This window comes from Rattus rattus, chromosome 7 (genome assembly GCF_011064425.1).
Source record: "Rattus rattus isolate New Zealand chromosome 7, Rrattus_CSIRO_v1, whole genome shotgun sequence".
NCBI classification, from domain to species: Eukaryota; Metazoa; Chordata; class Mammalia; order Rodentia; family Muridae; genus Rattus; species Rattus rattus.
Window position 1 is genome coordinate 129,161,452 of NC_046160.1, and position 21,936 is coordinate 129,183,387.

General features: G+C 43.4%; 1 protein-coding gene and 1 long non-coding RNA gene across 10 annotated transcripts in view; one reads left to right on the forward strand and one right to left on the reverse strand.

Moving 5' to 3' along the window:
- Positions 1 to 3,174, reverse strand: part of LOC116905491 — a 4,090-nt gene extending 916 nt beyond the window's left edge. The window contains exon 1 of the long non-coding RNA XR_004388544.1: positions 2,665 to 3,174. This is a non-coding gene — a long non-coding RNA (uncharacterized LOC116905491). The remainder of the gene's footprint in view (positions 1 to 2,664) is intronic.
- Positions 3,175 to 3,297: 123 nt separating this feature from the next.
- Positions 3,298 to 21,936, forward strand: part of Mark3 (microtubule affinity regulating kinase 3) — an 87,852-nt gene continuing 69,213 nt past the window's right edge. For all 9 annotated transcript variants that reach the window (XM_032908491.1, XM_032908492.1, XM_032908494.1 and 6 more), the window contains exons 1-2: positions 3,298 to 3,887; positions 20,833 to 21,024. In XM_032908491.1, coding sequence (XP_032764382.1) covers positions 3,837 to 3,887; positions 20,833 to 21,024 — 243 coding nt within the window. In that variant the 5' untranslated portion in view covers positions 3,298 to 3,836. The remainder of the gene's footprint in view (positions 3,888 to 20,832; positions 21,025 to 21,936) is intronic.

Genomic DNA, 21,936 nt, shown 5'->3' on the forward strand with positions numbered 1-21,936 from the left:
AGCTCCGAAAAAAAAAAAAAAGTCATTTTGCCCAGGCGGTCATGGTGCAAGCCTTTAGTCCCAGCCCTCTGGAGGCAGAGGCAGGTAGATCTCTGAGTTCAAGGCCAGCCTGGTCTACAGAGTGAGTTCCAGGACAGCTGCTGCTACCTAGCGAAACCCTGTTTTGAAAACAAAATGAACAAATAAAAATTAATAGAATTTAAAGACTATTTTAAGTGTGTTTTGACTATGTGTGTATATGGGAGCGCGCCTTTTACCTAAGGGCTGGAAGAGGGCATTGGATCCCCTGGAACTGGGGGTCCACTGAGCTGTCACGTGGGTACAGGGAACTGGACACAGGTCCTCAAGAGAAGCCAGTACTGTTGCTGATGAGCCATGTCTCCATCACCCTGCCCTTTTTTTTTGACGGTGTCTATGTCATCTTGGTTGGCCTGGAACTCTCTACACTGGATTGGCCTCAAACTCATACAGATCTGCCTTTCAAACTCATCTGCGTCTGCCTTTCGAGTGCTGGAGAGACGCTCAGAACGAGAAGTGCTAGCCATGCAACAACAGGGACCTGAGCCTCATCCTCAGAACTCAGGTAAATAAGACAGGTGTGGTGGTACATCCTTGTCATCCCAGGGCTGGAGGGGCAAAGATAGAAAGATCTCTGGGGCCCACTGGATGGCCAGATAATTGGTGGGGAGCTCTAGACCAATGGGAGATCCTAGGAGAGATCCTGTCTTTCAACCACTGGAACACAAGTGAGCTGCTCTGCCCACCTGGAATTTACCTGGATTTTTTTGGGAGAGCTAATCTTTCTGCTTGAGCAAAAAGACCTCTAACCACTGACCCATCTCACCAGCCCGGGGTGCATTTCTGAACTGAGGTGGGTTTGTTGTTATGATGCTCAGGGTAGGAAATATTTAAATAGGAAGACGGGAAACAAACTGGGCATGAGAGTGTACTTTCGGCATCGGGAAGGCTGAGGCAGGGTAGGAATTCAAGGCCAGACTGAGCTATGCAGCAAGACAGTCTAAAATAAATAAATAAATAAATAAATAAATAAATAAATAAATAAATAGGACAAGAATCAGGCCAGAAAAGAATTATGAAAACAATAGTTGTCAAGTTTAATTGCTCCATTCCTCCTGGATAGATCACATAAATTCCTCTGGACAAAATGGTGCCCTCCCCTTGCTCACACCCTCCTGGTCCCCCTTTCCCTTGCACGCACCACAAACACGCCTACCACTTCCAGCTCTTTAAGGTGAGTCTACATTTCAATAGCTTCGATTCCAAACTCTAAGAAAACTAGGAAGTGTCTTGAGGTCACGTGCCATCATCTTCACCCCCAACCTTTGGCATTCACCAACTCCAGGGTTTAATGTGTAGCTTGAATGAGGAAGTCCCCCTAGGGGGGAGGCCTCGTGACCGATTACTTCTCTGGCCAGTGTGGGATGCTCTGAAGTGTTCACAGGCTTTCTCAAAGCTCCTGCCTGAGGCTGACAAACTTTTGGGAGGTTTCCCCAATTCGTCAGGGGCCAGTGTTGAAGCACCAGAACTCGTCAGGGTGGAGGGGAGAATGGGTTCCAAGCTATGTCTAAGTCTGCTTGGATCCTGCCTCTTCGGTCTGCCTTCTCACCCTCATGTGCCCTTGATGAATTTACTTGAATTCACCCCGTTGTTTCTCACTCCCATGCTTCTGTATTGGGCTAAACTGGGTGCCCAGTAGGCCCCAGGGAGCTATCATTCTGTCTTCAGAGTGAGTGTGCCTTCTGCAAGATTTCCCCAAGTGGGACAGGGAGCCCACAGTTGGCCTCTGAGCTCTGGAGCACATGTCTGCTTATCACAGCCCACATTTCAGCTGAGCAGTGTGGAGTAAACCTTTGATTCAGAGGGTTGCCACTGTGGCTCTCTGCTTAACCGAAAAGGGAAAAAGAAAATACTCTCTAAATAGGCCCATCTGGTTCCCCTGAGCACACCCCTAAGAAGGTAACACAGGAGCTCTGAATGCATCTTGGCCCCAGGTTGGTTTGTATTGGGACCCTCTGGCCTCACTGGAAGGGATGCTGGTGTTTGAAGTTCTGTCGTTTCACAAAGCAGGATACACCAAGATATCGAGTGTTGGGGGGCCAGAACCAAAGCAAACAAACAAAAAACGTAAGAAGGAAAGCAAAGTTTAGTCACAAGTTTAGCCATTTCTAAAGCTGTAGGAATGGGGTTCAGATCCTTCTATAACCAACAACACTGACGATTTGGGTGAAGTAACTGATCCGGACTTTAGCTCACATGCTCTGTCTGTCCATCTTATACGGGCACCCTGGGGCTTAATGAATAACCAGTACAAGGTGGACTATTAGTAGCCGTTTGCCTTACCCCAGCTCACACAGCCCTCCTTTCTCTACTAATGGATTCCGTCCTCAGAAGACATAAGAGGTGACACGTTGAGCAAGGCTTTCTGGAAGAGGCAGCATAGTCAGAGTTCCAGCTGCAGGTCACTCAGCCTGGACCAAGCCTATAGCAGTAATATCACTCTTCAAAAGACTGAAGCAAGAAAGGGAGTGGGAGAGAGGAGGAAGGAGAAAGAGATAGAGGGTTTCTGAAAGTGAGGGGTAGAGGTAGTGAGAGAGGGAAAGGGAGAAGAAGAGACGGAGAAATATTGATTATATAAGCCCCTACCAGCATTTAGGAATTGATCCCCGGGGGCGTCTACACGATCTCATCGAATTCCTCTTCCCATCCTTTTGTGCTACCTTTGTTATTTCATGCTTCACTCTTTCATTCAGCTGGGTATTCAGTTGGGCCGCGTCCAATAACCAGTGGCTCCATAGTCAGAGGCAAAAAAGTTCTTTGGGTGGATGCTAGATGCCTCGGTTATGAAGCAGGAGCCTGGCTCCTTCCTCCTCTGATAGACCTGTAACTGCTGCTTCTCTACGGTAGCTCCATCCTTTGCAGCGTGGCCGCGAGAAGGAAAAGTCAACTTTGCAAACAGTAGGATCTCCGTGTGTAGTACATTCCAGCCAGCCTAGACCTGTACTCTGTAAATGCCAGCCCAGCAGTCGGACACAGGACGCCCACTAGGGCAGTGGTCCGGAGAGGTCAGTGATGCCCAAGCGATCTGGACCATTGCAACTCTCTGCCTGCTAGAGCTGGAGGAGAGCAAGCAAGTCCTTTCCAACAGCACCACCCACTCAGACCCAACAGGACGAGTCGCCCCTAGCAACAGCAGCCGGCAGCTAGCTCCGACCGCGCTGATTGGCGGAACTCCAGGCGGCAGTAACGTCACTTCCGGCAGCCGGAGGCAGCGGAGGAAGCAGAGGCGCGGCCATCTTGAGTCTGTAAGGCTCCTGAGGTGCCGGGGAGCGGCGGTGGCAGCCGGCAGGGCGAGGCCGGGCGGGAAGCGAGCGGGAGAAGGGAAAGCAGCCGGGCGTGGGCGCCTCTTCCGCGGCCCCCTCCATGGTCGGCACCTGCAGGCCGCGGCGGCCTGTCTTGCGCTTCATCTCCGCTCCATCCTCCTGCGCCGCTGTCTCTGAAGGGGCTGCCGGCCGCGCTGTGTCGAGCCCCCGGGGCTGAGCTCCGCGGCGCTGCGGCTGCGAGCGGCGAGAAGGCGAGGGGCCCGCGAGGCGCCCTGAGGCTTGCGGCGGCCAGCCCGCCCGCTTCCACTGCGGCCGCCGGCGCTGGGGGAGAATGAGCCCCGGGGCCCGCGGGCGCACGGCCCGGGCCAGGCCGGAGATCTAGACTCCGGCCCGGGAGGGCCGGGCCCGGAGGCTCGCGGCCGCTGCTCATCGGCCGCCCAGAGCTGGGCGGTTTTGTTTTCGCCTTGGCGTTGTGCAGAATCAAAGCGCAATAAGATGTCCACTAGGACCCCTTTGCCAACGGTGAATGAACGAGACACTGAAAACGTGAGTGGACTGCGCTGCAGGGTGGCAGACCCTCAGGGTGGTAGCAGGGGGACCCAGCCCAGATGCTTCAGGCAGGGGTCAAGGCGCAGCCCTGTCCTGCCGCGCGCGTGCGGCCTGCGCGCTGTCCTTACGGTCTGCTGAGCATTACCCGTCCGTGCGCTGCTGCTGCAGCCAGTGCGTGTTTGAACACAACTCTCCTTTTACATCGGGCAGGTTAAGAGCCTGCCTGTCCTTGGTGCGGATTAATAGGATCCAGTCGGGTCGAGTGGACCGTCCTTTAAAAGGGGACTAAGTTAAATGACAACCGCTAAAACTAAGTGCCCCGTGGAGAGATCCTTCTGGGCCCCCGTAGTTCCCGAACGCAAAGAGTAGTTCTGCTTGAGAGCCGCTGCCTTTATCAAGGAGTAGCTTCCCGTCCTTGCAAAGCTAAATCTGTTCGGAAGCAGTGGGCTAAGTGTTCTGAGAGGCAGTTGTGAAGCTCTGCTCTGTTCTGCTGCCCAGCCGAGGGACACCCACTGGGTTGCCTTTTCCTTCCGCTGCGAAGGTTGGCTTGAAGTAGCTCTCAGGCCCATTCCAGTGTGCACACCCAACAAATCTATGTAAAAGGATTTTGTTCGAACGGACCTGCATAACCAAACCAAACCAAACATCAGTCTGGAGCAGCATGGCTAGGGAGTGACAAACGTGTAGTAGAAGTTCTACTGAAGAAATGTTTGACCTGCCCAAGTGTTTTTTGAACCCTTCTTCCGCATCGGATTCCAAAGTGTTCCAGTCTAGCTTTGTCCTCTGTAAAGCATTTAGTAAATAACTTGTAAAGAAACTTCACTGGCCTTTCATTATACGGAGCTATGAGGTAACTGCTGGCAAGAGAATGCTGTCTCTGGAAAAGCTTCCATGCTCCGGGTGTTTTTGTGCTTTGAAAACCATCCTTAGAAATGGTGACCTAGTGGAATCAGATGCCTTCATTTTAATCTTCAAAATGCTACTTGTGCTTGATAGCTAGTAGGTAATTTAGTCAATTTTCGTAGACCTGGTGGGTCTAAGTCATCTCTGTGGTGTGTATTAATATACAGTTGTATATGTTCTTCCACCTGAGATAGATTAGAAAATTACCTAACTAGGAGAGCTTAGATTAGACCCCTTCCCTCCTTTTTCTTTCTCACCCTCTCCCCTTCCTTCTCTTTTTCTCTCTTCCTCCCTTTTTGTTCCATAGTTCTTGCTGTGTTGCTTGGACTGTCTAAGGGAGCCTTCGGTCTCAGTTTCCCATAGCCGAGGATACAGACACATCCACCAACCTTGGAATCCTGAAACTTTTCTTCTTTATGTTCTTTTGAAGAAACTTATCTTTGACATGATTGATCTTCATGTTCTTTGGCCACTCTAAAAAAACGAAGCAAGTAAATCGATTGATTGGCTCTGATCATTGATTTTTTTTTTTTACTCAAAATCAAAACTTTAAGTAGAACCAGAACATGTGCTTTCTAAATTGAACTAAGAAACAAAAGGTTTATGATAATGAAAGACAGCATTTTAGTTTCCTTTCAACTTGTGTGATATCTATCATTCATCTGTCTGTCTGTCTGTCTGTCTGTCTATCTATCTATCTATCTATCTATCTATCTATCTATCTATCTATCTATCTATCTAGTCGCTGTGTAGCTCTGGCTATCCTGGAACATACTGGGTAGACCAGTGACCTGCCTGCCTCTGCCTCTGATGTGCTGAGGTTAAAGGCATGCTCCACCATGCCTGGCTTTAATAGTATATTTCAGTGGGGCCGGAGGACTCAAGGAGGAGTCTATTTTTAGTCAAGAATGCATGGTTTTAGGTGGTTATTTGTGATTATTTTAGACTGAAGTGGTTCATTCTTCACATGTCCTTTGTCAACTTGTTAAGTTGTTTTGTGATTTTCGTGTGTGCTAGAATTACTACCTTTGTTTTTAAAAACAATCTAAGGACTGGAGATGTGGTTCAGTGATAGATGATTGTCTTCTATATGTGATGTCCCAATTTAATCCCTAGCACCACTGAGTAAGCAAGAAAAGCTTAGGATATGAAGGATGCCTTAATCTTAATGAATCTGAGGTTTCAATATTGCTAAAATCAAGAGCTTATGCCACTTCCAGCTGGTTGCACTAATTCACCTTGACATGTTCTGCAGTCCTTGCATATGTGTGGTATGGGAATAGCTGTGTCTGCTACAGTGTGGGGCCTGAGTCAGTGGCACACATGTTCACTTTAAGCATGGCCTGTCCTTACCTGCCATTACTGTGCAACTTAAGTTAGACTTTGCCAGTTGCATGAAAGTACAACATGAATGAGATATCTCTGCCTGGTGAGAAGTTCTTTTGTGAATCAAGGCTGTGGACATACAAATCAACACATTTTAAGTAGACAGTCTGATGAATTTGAATTTGCCAGATACACAGTCATGTGGTCACCACCACGGTCAAGCTAGAGAGCATTTCCATCCCCACAAAGGTCTTCTGTGGGCTCTCCTAGGCCTTTGGCAAGCAGTGGCTCATTTCTGTCTCTTTATCTTTACCTTTTTTTGTAAGTGGAGCCGTAAAATATATAACTTTTTAAAAATTCAAGGCAGTCTTATGTAGCTGAGGTTGGCCTCAAACTCATCCTTCCCTCAGCCTCCTTACGACTGTGATTGCTGGTGTTGGGTGACCATGCAGCAGTGTCTGACTTCCTCTATGTAACAGAATGCTCTGCTTGCCTGTCTTTTCTTTTCTTTTTAAAAACAGGTTTGACTTAAATATCCCTGGCTGTACTTAATGCTTTTGTTGTGTTTTGAAGACAGGATTTCTCTGTGTACCCTGCTGTCCTGGAACTCATTCTGTAGACCAGGCTGGCCTGAAATTCAGAGATCTGCCTGCCTCTTCCTCCCAAGTGCTGAAATTAAAGGTGTTTGCCATTGGGCTGGAGAGATGGCTCAGTGGTGAAGAGCACTGACTTCTCTTCCAGAGCTCCTGAGTTCAATTCCCAGCAACCCAACATCTGTAATGGGATCTGATGCCCTCTACTGGTGTGTCTGAAGACAGCGACAGTGTACTCATGTAAATAAAGTAAATAAATCTTAAAAAAAAAAAAAAAAGGATGCTTGCCATTACTGTCCAGCCGCTTTCAATTTATTTTATTTATTTAGGTTTTTTAGTTTTTGTTTTTTGAGACAGGGTTTCAGTGTGTAGCCCTGGCCACCCAGAAACTCACTCTGTAGACCAGGCTGGTCTCAATCTCAGAGATCTGCCTGCTTCTACCTCTCCACTGCTAGGATTAAAGGCACGCTTCACTGCTACCAGGTGCATAATACTTTTGAGATTGTGTTTTAAAGTGTATTAATAGTTCATTTCTTTTTATTGCTAATTAGTATCTCATCAGATGTATCATGAGTTTTAAAAAGTTCTTCCACCAGTTGGTGGTCCTTGGCTATTATAACTAGAGTAGATTTGCTTTGTGTGCATATGCTTGTGCAAGTGCATGTACAGGTGTGCATTGTGTGTTAAGACATTTATTCTATGTATTTTAAGTGATTACATTCACTTGTGTTATGAATGCTGCTCATTTAAACAAGTGTAATAAATTGGGCTGAGGCTGTGCCTTGGTAGAATGATCCTAGCCATTGTGTGTGTGTTAGGGTGGGCGGATAGGGAGTTGGGCTTCTTTTTGAGATGGGGTTTCATCATATAACTAGTTGGCCTGGAACTATGTATGTAGACCAAGCTGGCTTCAACTCAGATCCTCTTGCCTTTGCCTCCCAAGTGTTGAGATTAAATTTGTGGACTACTACATCCTAGCTCTTAAGAAGCTCTGACTTTTATCTGTAATATAATTATAAATCAGGAAACAGAATTGGCAGCAATAATAGTTGTCTCCTCCTCATATACTCTTCTGTTCTCATTTGATTTTCATGTCACTACTCCTTTACAGATAGGAATATAAATGTTCATTGTAGCTCAGAAAAACCAGTTAAAACTCTGGGGCCAGAAGATGGTGTGTCCAGTGTGGGAACCCAGCCTGGGTATGGAAGACAGACCCCTTAATCATTTCGCCATCTCTCCAGCCCAAAAGCAGGAGGTTTTTTAAAAACAAAGTTTACTTTCATTGTATTTCTATAATTGACTTGCAAAGGGATCCATTAGTAAATCCTGTTTGTAATTTGACAAGATCAGAAGTGCAATTTTCGCTTAGGTTTTAAAGCATTGACGGTTTGTGAGTCCGGATTACTTGCTAGAGGACTGGAAGCACAGGTTTGTTAATTAACAGCTCGGGATGTGTCCATCATGGACCTGCTGTTCTGTTTATTTCTCTGTGGTGACAGTTCTCAACCTGTGGGTCATGACTCCTTTGGAAACCAAAATTATTATGATTCATAACATCAGCAAAGTTACAGTTATGAAGTAGCAACAAAAATAATTTTATGGTTGGGGTTACCACAGCATGAGAAACTGTATTAAAGGGTCACAGTATCAGGAAGGTTGAGGACCACTGCTCCATGAGCTGGTCGGAATCTGTCACGTAGACCAGGCTGGCCTCTGCCTCCCAAAGGCTCAAGCTAAAGGTGTGGGCCACCTGTATCAGGTGGTTTATAGAGTGGTCAGGATCGCTAACTTTCCTGAAATAAAGTAGTGGAGGTATTGTCTGTTGACTGGGTAATCAGTGAATAAATTGAACAATTTGGATTGCTTACTGAGTATGAGGCTGTGCTACAGAGGGTGTTTTGTATGCTTGACAACCAGATTGTTCTTGTTCTTTGGGACTGCTTATGCAGCAGAAAAGCACTCAGGGCTTTGCGGAGCGAGTCTGTGCTGTCTAACCTGAGCAGATAGATATACCTAGAGGGTTGCTGTTGCTGAAGTGCTTACCTCCCTGTCTCACCTTAGAGCAAGCTGCATTCTAACACGTCCAAGACAGTGATTCGGCACACCCAGGGATCATACTTGAGATGAGCTTGCTAACTATGCTACCTTTCCTTTTAGATTGGCCAGGTTTGCTAGATACAGTAGGGTTTTCAGATTCTGTAAGTTGTTTTTGAGACAGGGTCCACCATGTAGCCTTGGATCCTGGAACTGTCTACTTAAATCAGCTGACCTCAATGCTCTGAGTTTTCATTAAATAACTTTAAAAGAAGATGTGGCCTTGGAACATAGGAATAGTTACTACTTGTTCTTACTTCACTGTATTCAGGCAACAACACAAAGTAGTTTATATAGTATTTCACTTAAATATGTGGCATGCCGGGCTGGAGAGATCTCACTGGGTCAGAGCACTGGCTGCTCTTCCAGGGAGCCAGGTTCAGTTCCCACTCCTACATGGTCTTTAAACCACCTGTAACTCCCGTTCCAGGGAATTCAATGGTGGATATGTGCTTCACACTCACATATACAGGCAAAACACCCATACACATAAAATAAAATATTTTAACTTTTAAAATACGTGGTAAGAGCTGGGAACAATAGTATATGCCCCATTGACTGGGGAGGCTGAATTGTATGATGGCCAGTTAGTTTGAGCTCAGCCTGGGCAACCTAGTGACAACTTACCTTAAAGTTAAAATTTTTTAAAATGGCATTCATTTACTTTAGAATTTTTTTTTTTAATGTGCATAATCATAGATGTCAACTTTTACCTTCTACTGTGTGGGCCCTGGTGATTGTTGGCAGGTTGGCAGCAGGCAGCTTCTCTTTATAAGCTCCTTGTTTAATTACCCTCTGTATATGATTGTTTTGCCTGCCTGGATGACTGTACTACATGTGTTGGTCGTTGGACCCCGTGGAGCAGTTAGAGATTGTGTGTCGTCATGGTGGTGCTGGGATTCAAGCCTGAGTACTCTGGAAGAGCACCCAGTGCCTTTAAATCCGCAGTTCTTAGCCTGTGAGTCACGACCCTTTGTCAGACCTCTGTCTTCAAAAATATTTACATTATAATCATAACAGTGGCAAAATTACAGTATGAAGTAGCAGTGAATATAATGTTATGGCTGGGGGTCACCACAGCATAGGAACTGTATTACAGAGTCACAGAATTAGGAAGGTTGAGGACAACTGCCTTAGAGACATAAGCCCAGTTTGTATGAATTGGTTGTACCTGTTATTTTATTTCAAAAGGGATTGTGTTGGTAAGCAAGCTGGAGGCTAAGCCCAGCACTTGAGAGGCAGAGGATCCAGGGTGGATGGAGTTGGGTGCTGTGGGGTCAGGGCCAACCTGGTTATATAAGAAGACCCTGTCTCTCTGTGTCTTTGATCTGTTGGTCTGTCTGTCTGTCTGTCTGTCTGTCTGTCTGTCTGTCTGTCTGTCTGTCTTTGTCTTTAAGAGCACTTGATGCTCTTCCAGAGGACCTGGGTTTCATTTCTAGAGTCTGCATGGTGGCTCACAGCCGTCTATAACTCTAGTTCTAGGGTATCTGATGCTCTTTTCTGACTTCCTCAGGCAACAGGCATACAAGTGCTATACATACATACATACATACATACATACATACATACATACATACATACATACATACAGGCAACACACTCATATATAAAATTAAATTTTTTAAAAGTTTCTAAATTTTATCATTCTAAAATATAACCAAACTTTAGCCCTAGAGTTTGTCTAGCCTAGAGTTTGTAAAAGCCAGGGAGTGCAGATCCTCCTGATACCACATCTATTTTGAAATTTCAAATTAAATTTGGATGGAGAAGAATAAATCTACCTGGAATGCTTTCATGTACATTTGACAGAAGTTAAACCACACACTTGAAGGAGATGGCTGGATGGATAAGGGCACTTGCTGCTCTTGTAGGATTTGGATTTAGTTCCCAGCCCCTACATAATGGCTCATAGCTGTAACTCCAACTGGGGGATCTGAATCGCTCTTCTGGCCTCCAAGGGCACCACCACACACACACATAAAGTGCACAGATATACATGCAGGCAGAACATCCATACGTGTAAAATAAATATATTTTTTTTTTAAAAGAATACACTAGAAGCACACGAGGGGCTGTTTGTCCAGCATTTATGAACAACCTAGGCTACATAGTTTGAGGCCAGCCTGGGCTTCATGGTGAGACATTCTGTCCTGTCTCTGTGTGTGTTCTCTTTTCTTAGAGTTGATATGCAGACAAAAATGTGCTTATATCTGTTCTGCTGACCCATATGTGCTCTCCTTAGGAGTAGGGAGAACAGACTTTGCTTAGGAGGGCTTTTCCTGGTGAAAAAGGAAAGATGTTTTTTTTTTTTTTTTTTTTTTTTTTTAATGTGTGATGGTTTGATCATTGAATGTTACCCACGGGCCTATTTTAAAACCGTTTTCGATTTTGGAAGTATTAGAAAGTCCTAATATCATTGGGGGCATTCCTTTTCCTGTATCTCTTCCTTGTGAGGTGAACAGTTTTACCCTGCCAGCTATATCATGGCCTTCTGGAATAGCCATACCGGTGAGCTAAATAACCCTTTTCTCTTGAGTTATCTCAGGTGTTTTATTTTAGTAACAGAAGCTGACTAAGTAAGGGTCCATCTATTTCGTCTAGGAGTCTTTCATTTTGTTTTGTTTTGTTTTTAGAGACAGGGTTTTTCTGTGTAGCTCTGGTTGTCCTGGTACTAGTTTTGTAGACTACTAGGCTAGTCTCAAACTCAAGAAATTGGCCTACTTCTGTCTCTTAAGTATTAAAGGCAAGCACCGCCACACCTAGACAACCTAGGATTCTTTTCTTTGTTTTTTTTTTTTTTTTTTGTTTTGGACACTTGGCTGTCCTGGTGTTTCCTTTGCAGACCGACCAGTCTGGCCTTGAACTCATAGTGATAGAGATCAGCTCCCCTCCCCCTCCCAAGTGCTGTGATTAAAAGCATGTTCAGAGAGAGCCTCCAACCTAGGAACCTACCCTCTATAATCACTTAAACTACTCAACTGTGGTTAATCTTATGGCTCAAATCAGGAGGTGTTTTGCCTGTATTTCTTGTTAATAGTTTGGTAGTTGCTTCTAGATGGAGCCTAAATACTATGGGTTTATCTTAAAATTTTTATGAAAATTTGTATTTGTAGCATTTAATACTAAATTTGTGTAACTTAGCCCAAAGATTTTGATCCCAGGATTCTGTATAAACCATTTTATATGCAATCAGTACTTTATGACTGTACTATCAAAAGGCGTACATTCTAGAATGAGAATCCTGTAAAGGAGCAGACCTAGAACCATTCCTCATTTTGCCTTCTGCTGTAAGACATAACCAGAAGAGTCATTTAAACTGGGCAAGCGCCCTTTGTTTGTTGTGGGAGGCCTTTGAGTCTGTTTGGTGTTCTTTTCACATTTTGTCCCTAACACTTCCTTTCCTTTATCCAGCCCTTACCTATCCTAGGCCTGCTGCTGTGTTAGTCTAACTTTACTGGGAGAGTAGATTTAGGAGTTTATTTTTCTCTTAAATCATCTGAAGAAAGAAGATATTCAATGTTAAAGTATCTTTTACACACTATGGTAATGTATTCTAGTTTCTTTCCCCTTCTTATTAGTTTGGCTTTCTTAACACAGGGTTTCTTTGTGTAGCCCTTACTGTCCTGTGACTTACTCTGTAGACCAGACTGGCCTCAATGTCATAGAGGTCTGACTGCCTCTGCCCCTGAATGCTGGGATCAAAGGCATGTGCCACACTACTACTAGCTTGTAGTCATATTTTAAAGGCATTTATAGGGATGGTTTTTTGGACTTATAATCTTCCTTATATTTTATTGTGTGGCCTTGGGTAAATAAACTTTGTCTGACTTTGGGTAAATTACTTCTTATGCCTGTCACCTCATCTATAAAGCTGAATTGGTAGTAATGGACATAACTATCCTCCTACTATGATCTGTTCTCCTCTGTTTGTTTGTGCGTGTATATAACCTGTCTCCTGCTCCCTATACTGGTAGTCCCAGGCAATTCCGGGCTAATTTTGGGACACTCCAGGGACACTCCAAGGACACTCCAGTGCTGTAGCTAGTCTGTCTAGAATACTAGTGGTTCTCACCTTTCTTAATGCAGTTTAATTTAACTGTATTAACCCTAACCATAAAATTATTTTCAGTGCTACTGCTACTTCATAACTAATTTTGTTACTATTATGAATTGTGATATAAATATTTGTTTTCAGATGGTCTTAGGCGACCCCTTTGAAGGGGTTGAGGCCCAAAGGTTGAGAACTGCTGCTGTACAGTAATGCTGATACTTTTAATCTTGGTCAGAGGTCTACTGTATTCATTATGCTTCCTCAGTCCCTGTGTTATACTAAAATTCTTGACTGCAGGATTGCTTTGCTTACTAATACTATTCTAAATATGTAGGAAGAAATCATTTATCTATTATGGATGGCCAATAAATGAATATTTGTTGAATTACTAAGCTATAATAAGATGAATAAATAGGCTAAGTCTGACAGGATACGTAAGTCAGTCGTCACTGATGGTTTAGGGCCACCCCACCTCTGCCACTGTACCTTCCGGATTCCACTCCAGTGAGATCACCTGAGTGTGGTGCTGGTGATTAACCCCTCGCCTAAACACGGAAGGCAAGTTTTCTACTATTGGACCAGACCCCCACATTTCCTTCAGAGAGATTTCTTTTGTGTTTGTTTCCGTTTGAGTTGTTTTGTTTGTTTGTTTGTTTGTTTTTCTCTTTTTCGTTACTTTTTTCTTCTTTTAAAACAGGATCTTACTGCATGGCTCTGGCTTTCTTGGAATGCACTTCATAGACCAGGCTGGCTTCAAACTCACAGAGATCCACCTGTTTCTGTCTCTTAAATGCTAAGATCAAAGCCGTGCACCACTACTCTCAGACTGATTTCTTTTGGGGTAGGATGGGGTCTGGGTGATGGTGGTTTTGAGACAGGGTTACTCTGTGTAGCCCTGGCTGCCCTGGAACTCACTCTGTAGACCAGACTGGCCTCAAACTCAGATCCTGCCTCCGAGTACTGGGAGTAAAGATAAGGCCAGACTGATTCCTTAAAGCGTGGCGTGATGGAGAGAATACGATGGGCATCTGAGGCTGTGACTGAGGAAGGAAGGGCTAAAGGGGAGCCTCAGGGCAGCAAAACTGATGTGAGAGGCTTAAGCAGGTCCTCAATCTATATAATCCTTCCTTATAAAAAAAAAGTGTAACATCATCCACCCCTTATTGTTGTGATAGAAGAAAAGTGCCTATGAAGTGCTTTCCAGTCACTGCAGATGGTAGGGCTGCTTTAACTGCTATCCCACCTGAAGATGACTCTGTTTTTCTGGATAAAGTATTTCAGTGCAAAAGATGTGTCATTCAGAATCATTGGTTTTGTTATTGTCACCATTATTTCTTACTAATTTATTGACTTTGTTTCGCCATGATGAGAATAGAGCCCAGGGCCTTACACGTGCTAGGCAGTCAAACTTTCTCTTTGGTGTATCTAACTGTTCAACTCTATAAACAATATCCAGCCAGACAAGTCAGCTTGGCCATTTGTGTATTTAGCAGTTGGATGCTGGCTGTATGCGAAGTTCTGTGTCTTGATAACATAGACTCTTGAGATGACCCTGCTTTTTTTTGGAGCTCATCAAGTAGAGTTCACAGGTGAAGCCTTGGGGAGAGAAGTGCAAGTGTGGCAGAAAGGACAGCCTAGTGAAAAGAATAAGAGGGGGTATTGCTATTGCCAGGTGCAGTGGCGCCTCTAGTTCCCAGCACTGGGGAGGCAGGGGCAGATGGCTCAGACTAGCCAAGGTTTTATAGTGGATAGAAACCCTATCTCAAAAAACCTGGGTGGGGAAGTAAAAACTGCTATCAGTTGTAAAGTGTTGGGGAGCTAGAACTGTTTTTCAGTATTAGTGGTACATGAAACGACTCGTGCAAATTAAAGGAGCCAGAGCAGTGGATGATTCATAAATTTCTCTGTACAAGATGAGGACTGGAGAGATGGCTCAGCGGTTAAGAGCACTGACTGCTCTTCCAGAGGTCCTGAGTTCAATTCCCAGCAACCACATGGTGGCTCACAACCATCTGTAGTGAGATCTGATGCCCTCTTCTGGTGTGTCTGAAGACAGTGACAGCTACTTATATATAAAATAAATAAATCTTTTTAAAAAATGAAGGGGTTGGGGATTTAGCTCAGTGGTAGAGCGCTTGCCTAGGAAGCGCAAGGCCCTGGGTTCGGTTCCCAGCTCCGAAAAAAAAAAAAAGAACCAAAAAAAAAAAAAAATGATAGAAATGATGTTTTACAGCTAAAAAAAAAAAAAAAAAAACTAGGATCGGGGTTTTGGGCATTTCATTTCCCTACAGCAGATCATTTTAATCTTGGAATGATTGATATTTTGAAGTTCTTTGTTGTTGTTAGTGTTTGTTGGCTTTTGTCTAGTTCATTTTGTTTTTGCTTGTGACTCATTCTGGCACCCATGCTGGCCTCTTCCCTACCTGACCTCTCCAGTGCTAGGATTACAGATGTGCTGCTATACCAAGCTTTGGCCTGCAGTTCTGTGTTTGTTAAATATTTTTGTTATACTTACTTCTTAGGTAGCTTGTTGCATGTGCTATGGTGTCTAAGTGGAGGTCAGAGTACAACCTGCTGAAGTTCCTTCTTTCTCTCCTTTGACCATTCAGTCCTGGGGACCCATCTCAGGTTTGTCAGGCTTGACTGGCCGAGCCATCTGGCCCAGTCCTATGTGTTGTAGGAACAGCTTGGTATCCTGGAACAGTATCTCCTCAGTTTAAACTAAAAATGTTTCCATCATTGCCAAATGTTCCCTGTAGAAGTAGAATTCCCTTCCCCTTAGTTGAGTTTCAGTGCTTTTCTAGTTCCCTTCATTGAAAGCCATTTGCCTAAAAGGTTTATACAAAGCCAATTTAAATATAACTGACTTTCCAAGAACTAAATTATTTGCTAAGTTTATAAGTTGGTCTTGAATGGGACTAAAAAATTTCTCAAGCTGGGCAACGGTGGTCCAGACCTTTCATCCTAAGCATTCAGAAGGCAGAGGCAGGAGGATCTGAGTGCCAGGTTACACTGGTCCACAGAGCTAGTCCAGGATACCCAGAACCCTAGATATCCTGGAACAAAGAGTCCCTATCTGGGAAAACAAAAACAACCAACCAACCACAACTTCTCTCAGGATTTATGCTTGTCTAGTTGCATCTATCCATCCTTCTCTCTATTTTTGAGACAGACTTACTATATAGCTCTGGAGCTTCCTTGTAATCCAGGCTGGCTTCAAATTCACAGAGATCTGGATGCTTCTGCCTCTGAGTGCTGGGATTAAAGGCTGTGCCACCATGTCTACCTATGTGCAGTTGATTTTTTTTCTTAGAAGGAATGCTAAACACTTTGAAAGGGTTGTAAGAAAACTAAGGGGATCCTGATTGACATCTCTTCTCTTAGCATCTTTTGGTCCTGCCTGAGCACCCCCCTAACTTCCCACACTCTTTCCTCTTTACCCTCCAGACAAACCCTTTTTAAATGTTGTTGTAGAATTCAGGGCCTTGTACACGCTAGGCAAGCACTCTACCATTGAGCTGCGTTCCCGGCCCTTTCTCTTTCATTCTGACTTTACCATCTTTTAGTTGATACGATTTTTTTTTTTTTAAGATTTATTTATTTATTTTATGTACAGCATTCTGCCTGCATATGTGACTGCAGGCCAGAAGAGGGCACCAGATCTCATTACAGATGGTTGTGAGCCACCATGTGGTTGCTGGGAATTGAACTCATGACCTCTGGAAGAGCAATCAGTGCTCTTAACCACTGAGCCATCTCTCCAGCCCGAGTTGATACGATTTTAAAATGTAATTATTATTAATTTTTCTACAAAGTTGTATTTATGGTTAGTACTTATAATAAATTCAATATATTATTATCTCTTCTGGACATGGATATTTTCCTAATTAGTCAGGTTTGTTGTTTTTTTATGACAAGGTTTCCTATGTACAGTCTGTCTGACTTACAACCTAAGATGTAGACCAGGTTGACCTTGATTTGTGTCAGCTCTCTTTCTAGTTCTGGGACCATGCCTAGCTTAGATCTTTTTAAATTAAATTGTTTAAAAATGTTTTGTTTTAGGAAGCTTTTGTGCTGGGTATGATGATGCATCAGTAATTTTAACAGTGAGGCAGCTGACGTAGGAGGATTATTAATGGAGAGCAGTGGAGGCCATGTAGTGAAAGCTGCCGCAAGATGGATAGAGATACAAATATAGTTTGGTTTATGCAGAGACAGACAGGCTAGCATGATCAGGAGGTTGTGGCAACCCAAAAGCTACTATTTATTCTTTGAATTGTTTGTTTTGATAATGAACAGCCTAGAGAGATCAGTGACAGAACACCTGGTGACTGTGAATGCAAGGACAAAAGGGAAAGGACACAAAAGTCCAAACAAACAGACCAGCAGGAAACTCTGAATAATTACATGCACTGCTACTGGTATTTGATCATTATTACCAATTTCCAAAACTATATTTGTATGTGTGTGTATGGAGGGGGGCACACATGTACCACATTACATATGTGGTATGTGTGGGAGTTTGTAGAAGTCAGAGGTTAGTTAAAGTTCCTTGGGTCTACTCAGATGCTGTCCAGGTGCCTTTTGTTTTTGTTTTAATGTTTTTAACCTTTCTATATGCGGGACTAGGTGTGGCATAGCAAATGTGGTTAGAGGATAATTTGTGGGGGACTAGTTCACTCCGTCTACCTTCCCAGGCCTGGGATTAAACTCGTGCCATCAGGCCTGGCAGTGGCAGCACCTTCACCTACTGACCCTCTCTCTCACCAGTCAGCCCTTACTTTATGAGGCCCAAAAATCCTTGTATTTCCGCCCCTCAGCATTGGGCTTATAATGTGAACCATGCGCTTGAATGTTTTATTATATTAGATTCTTTTTGGGATTTTGTTTTTGTTTTGTTTTCAAGACAGGGTTTTCTCTGTGCAACCCTGGCTATCCTGGAATTCGTTCTGTAGACCAGGCTGTCCTCGAACTCAGAGATCTGTCTGCCTCTGTCTCCTGAGTGCTGGGACTTAACCCGGTGCCACCACTGCCTGGCTTGGAAATATATTAGATTGAATTAGGAAAAACAAAACAACAACAACAAAATCCCTACCTGATGAGCATCCTTAATGCTAAGTCTAAAATTCTCTGGTATCTGAAACCTTTTGAATACATAATTTTGGATTAAAGATGCATAAATTAGATTCTCTCTATTTCTTAAATGATTCTGGGACTGGATATTCAAAAGCTAAGAGCACCCATGTTTGGTTCCCGTCACTGACATGGTGGTTCACAACCATTCGTAACTCAACTTACAGGCGGATCCTTACAAAGGGAAGGGATACCCTCTTCCGACCTCCATGGGCATGAGGCACATATGCTGTACATACATGTGGAGAAAACATAGAAAATAACTAAGTCCAAAAAGAATTAAAATGAAAGGAAACACAAGATGATGATTCTTGTATGTGGTGTTGCATGCCTGTATTCCTAACACTAGAGTTTGAGAGAAAGATCTGGGAATTGTGGCCAACCTGCGTACAGTAACGCAGCAGAGAGGTAGGGATAAATGAAACGGGGAGGGAGAAGAGATTAGATTCTGAAGTTTTCCCATTAACTGTACTATTTGCTAGAATAGCTGCTGGGAGATGAAGCAGGAGGATCAGGAATTCAGTCATTCTTCAGTTACATAGTAAGTTTGAAGCCAGCTTGCTACCTGAGAAGGAAAGAAACAAGGTTATTTAATACTCTGCAGAGAGAACAGTGGGCAGCATGGTAGTAATGGGATTATCAGCCAGGTATGGTCTAAGATTCTGTGATTCTTATCACATCAAGGAAGGTCCGTTCTTTTGTTTTTGAGATAGGATGGGTTGTCCTGGAATTGTGTAGATCAGAGGGCCTGGAACGCACAGAGATCTGCCTGCATCTGCCTCCCAGTGCTGGCATTGACAGTATGTATTACACAAAGGCTATTCTAATCCTAGCTTGCTAATAGTTTTCCTTTTAAGTCATAAACTGGTCAGTTTTATGGAGTCCTTTTCTGTAGTGGAGGAAATAATGTTGTAACCACCCCACCCCAGACAGGGTTTCTCTGTGTAGCCCTGACTCTCCTAGAGCTCACTCTGTAGACCATATTGGCCTTGAACTCCGAGATCCACCAGCCTCTGCCTCCCAAGTGTTGAGATTAAAGTTTGTTGTGTGCTACCATGCTAGGCTCCGTAGATGTTTTTAAAAGTAAAATTTGACTTTGTGTCTCTAAAGTGCAAAAATTGGAAGAATAGCCACTTACTGTCACAATTTGGCTTTGTGGGTTATTTTTAACATTTGGGAAATGTTTCCCATGAGTTAAGGATATGGCTTATTTAGACAAGATGTATGATGTGTGTATTGTGTTATAAGGACGAGACTAGAGGGTCTGATGCCCTCATCTTGCCTCAAGACCTCCTTGGACCTTCTCAGGCACTGCGTGTATGTGATACACAAACGTACATTCAGGCAAAATAATCATAAACATAAATATTGTAAAAGAATTTGTAGCTTGTAAGCCTGTTGGCTTATTTGGGAAATATTGAAGTAGGACTCTGAACTTCAGGTTGGGACCATATTTTTTAGTTAAAGTAAAGCTTTAAAAAACACACACACACACATTCATTCTCTCTCTCTCTCTCTCTCTCTCTCTCTCTCTCTCTCTCTCTCACACACACACACACACACACACACACACACACAAACACACACTTCTAAAGAAAGTAACTTACAACATTTAGCTTTTTAACTGTTTTAGATTTCTTTATATGCTTCAAAGTTTTGCCTGCATGCATGTTTGTATACCATGTGTGTGATTAATGTCTGTAGAGGCCAGAAGAGTGTATCAGATCCCCTGGAACTGGAGTTATAGATGGTTTTGAGCCAGTATGTGAGTGTTGTCCTCTGCAGGAAGGCGGTAACCATTGAGATACTTCTCCAGCCCTACACATTGCTCTTCCAACAACAACAACAACAACAACAACAACAACAACCAAAAATACCAAACTAAACAAACAAAAGAAAATACAACAACAACAAAAGCCCTAAAATGAAGCTGATTTTTTTTTCTTTTTTTTTCGGAGCTGAGGACCGAACCCAGGGCTTTGTGCTTGCTAGGCAAGTGCTCTACCGCTGAGCTAAATCCCCAACCCCATGAAGCTGATTTTTAAAGTGAAAGAAAATGGATTGACTGTAACAAGGAATGGATTTCTCACTAATTGACTATTAGCCCCATTGTCATCGTTGAATGGTGACATTAACATTTTCTTCCTTCATAGGCTGTGTGAGCATTAGACATACAGATGCTGTTGCAGAGAATGAAGTTCTGTTTTACGTGGTAGCCTAGTCACCTATTCAAAATGTAGATGTTCATCTGCTGACAGTGGGTTTACATTGTAGAAATTCTTGAAAATGTCTATTACTCTTAACCTACCAAACTTTATTTATAGCTTAGTTAAACTTGCCTATTTTAACTTAAATTAGCCTACAGTTTTGCAAAAATCACCTAAAACAAGCACAGTTCATAAGAAAGTGTTGTGTATCTTGGGTAATTTAATGAATACCTGTATCTCCCCCTCCCCCCATACAAAGGGCGACTTCACCGTGCACTGTAGTCTTGAATGTCATGACCTATTGGTGTTTCCAGACTGTTACACTGGGTACCAGTGACTCAGGGAAAGGTTGCAATGCAAAATTTGAAGTACAGTTTTTCTAATAAATGTACTCTGGTAAATCGGAAAAATTATAAATTGGAATTGTCTCAGCTCTCAGAACACCGGATTGAACTATATAGCACTTGATAGGTTTCTTGTAACAGTCTCTTGTTTTCCTCTTAAATTTATATCATGTCCTTTAGGATTCAATGAAAGCCTTAATGTTTTGTTTCTAACCACTAGATACTCCTAAAACTTGGCAGTACTGCATGTCCTCTCATTTCCTTGTTTTTGTGTACATTACGTTTCAGCACATTTCACATGGAGATGGGAGGCAAGAAGTCACCTCCCGCACTGGGCGCTCTGGAGCTCGGTGTAGAAACTCAATAGCTTCCTGTGCAGATGAACAGCCTCACATTGGAAACTACAGACTATTGAAAACAATCGGCAAGGGGAACTTTGCAAAAGTGAAATTGGCGAGACACATCCTCACAGGCAGAGAGGTAAATGCTTGTGCTTGCTTTTGTTGTGGTATTTGTTCTGCTAACCTTTTAAGGACCAGGATACATTATTAACAACTGGGGAGTTCATTCTGCTTTCCTTTTGCTGTAAATACATTAAGTGAATGATCTAACTTGAAAAATTAGTAATGCTGTGCCTTTTTTCAGTGGAAAAAAATCGATAAAATTGTCTTGAACTGCATGTACGCACTTCTGTATGTATATAAGCCCATAAGCTCATGTTACTTGCAGATCAATGGTCATCTGTATTTGCAGATTTATCCCACGAGTTTCCTTCCTTTTCTGAGGATTTCTGGCAGCCCATGTTTTCAGGTTGTGCCAGAAGGCACATGCTTTCCCAGCTTTGTGATCATGGTTGTTTCCTTTCTTGCATTCCTTATCAGCGTTCCTATGATGAAACCACAGAATTAACTTCCTTTTTGCGTCTTCTTGTGCGGTACAGAGCCTCTTTTCTGCTTTGACAGAGTTCTTGTATCTAGGTCTTGATACCTATTGTCTGCATGAAGTACTCTATCCTTCATTGTGGATTACTTCTGAGAAGGAATTGGCACAGCCCTTTTTCAAGCACCCTATCTCTCCCTTATCAGAGGGTGTATCTATACTGGTTGGTTTGTCTTTCCCTCTGATACTCTGATGGTAAATGCTATATGTAAGGAAGTGGTTGGTACTTGTTATATGCATAATAAATACCGGTCGGAGGACTGACTATAATTGTGTGATTGAAAGATGCTTTTTAAAAAGATGTTCTGGTTGTGTGTGGTGGTGCACACCCAACGTTGGTCCTGACACTTGGAAGGCAGAGGCAATAGGATCTCTTGAGTTCAAGGCTAACCTGGTGTACAAGTTCCAGAAAAGCCAGGGCTACACACAGAAACCCTTTCTCAAAAACAAAAA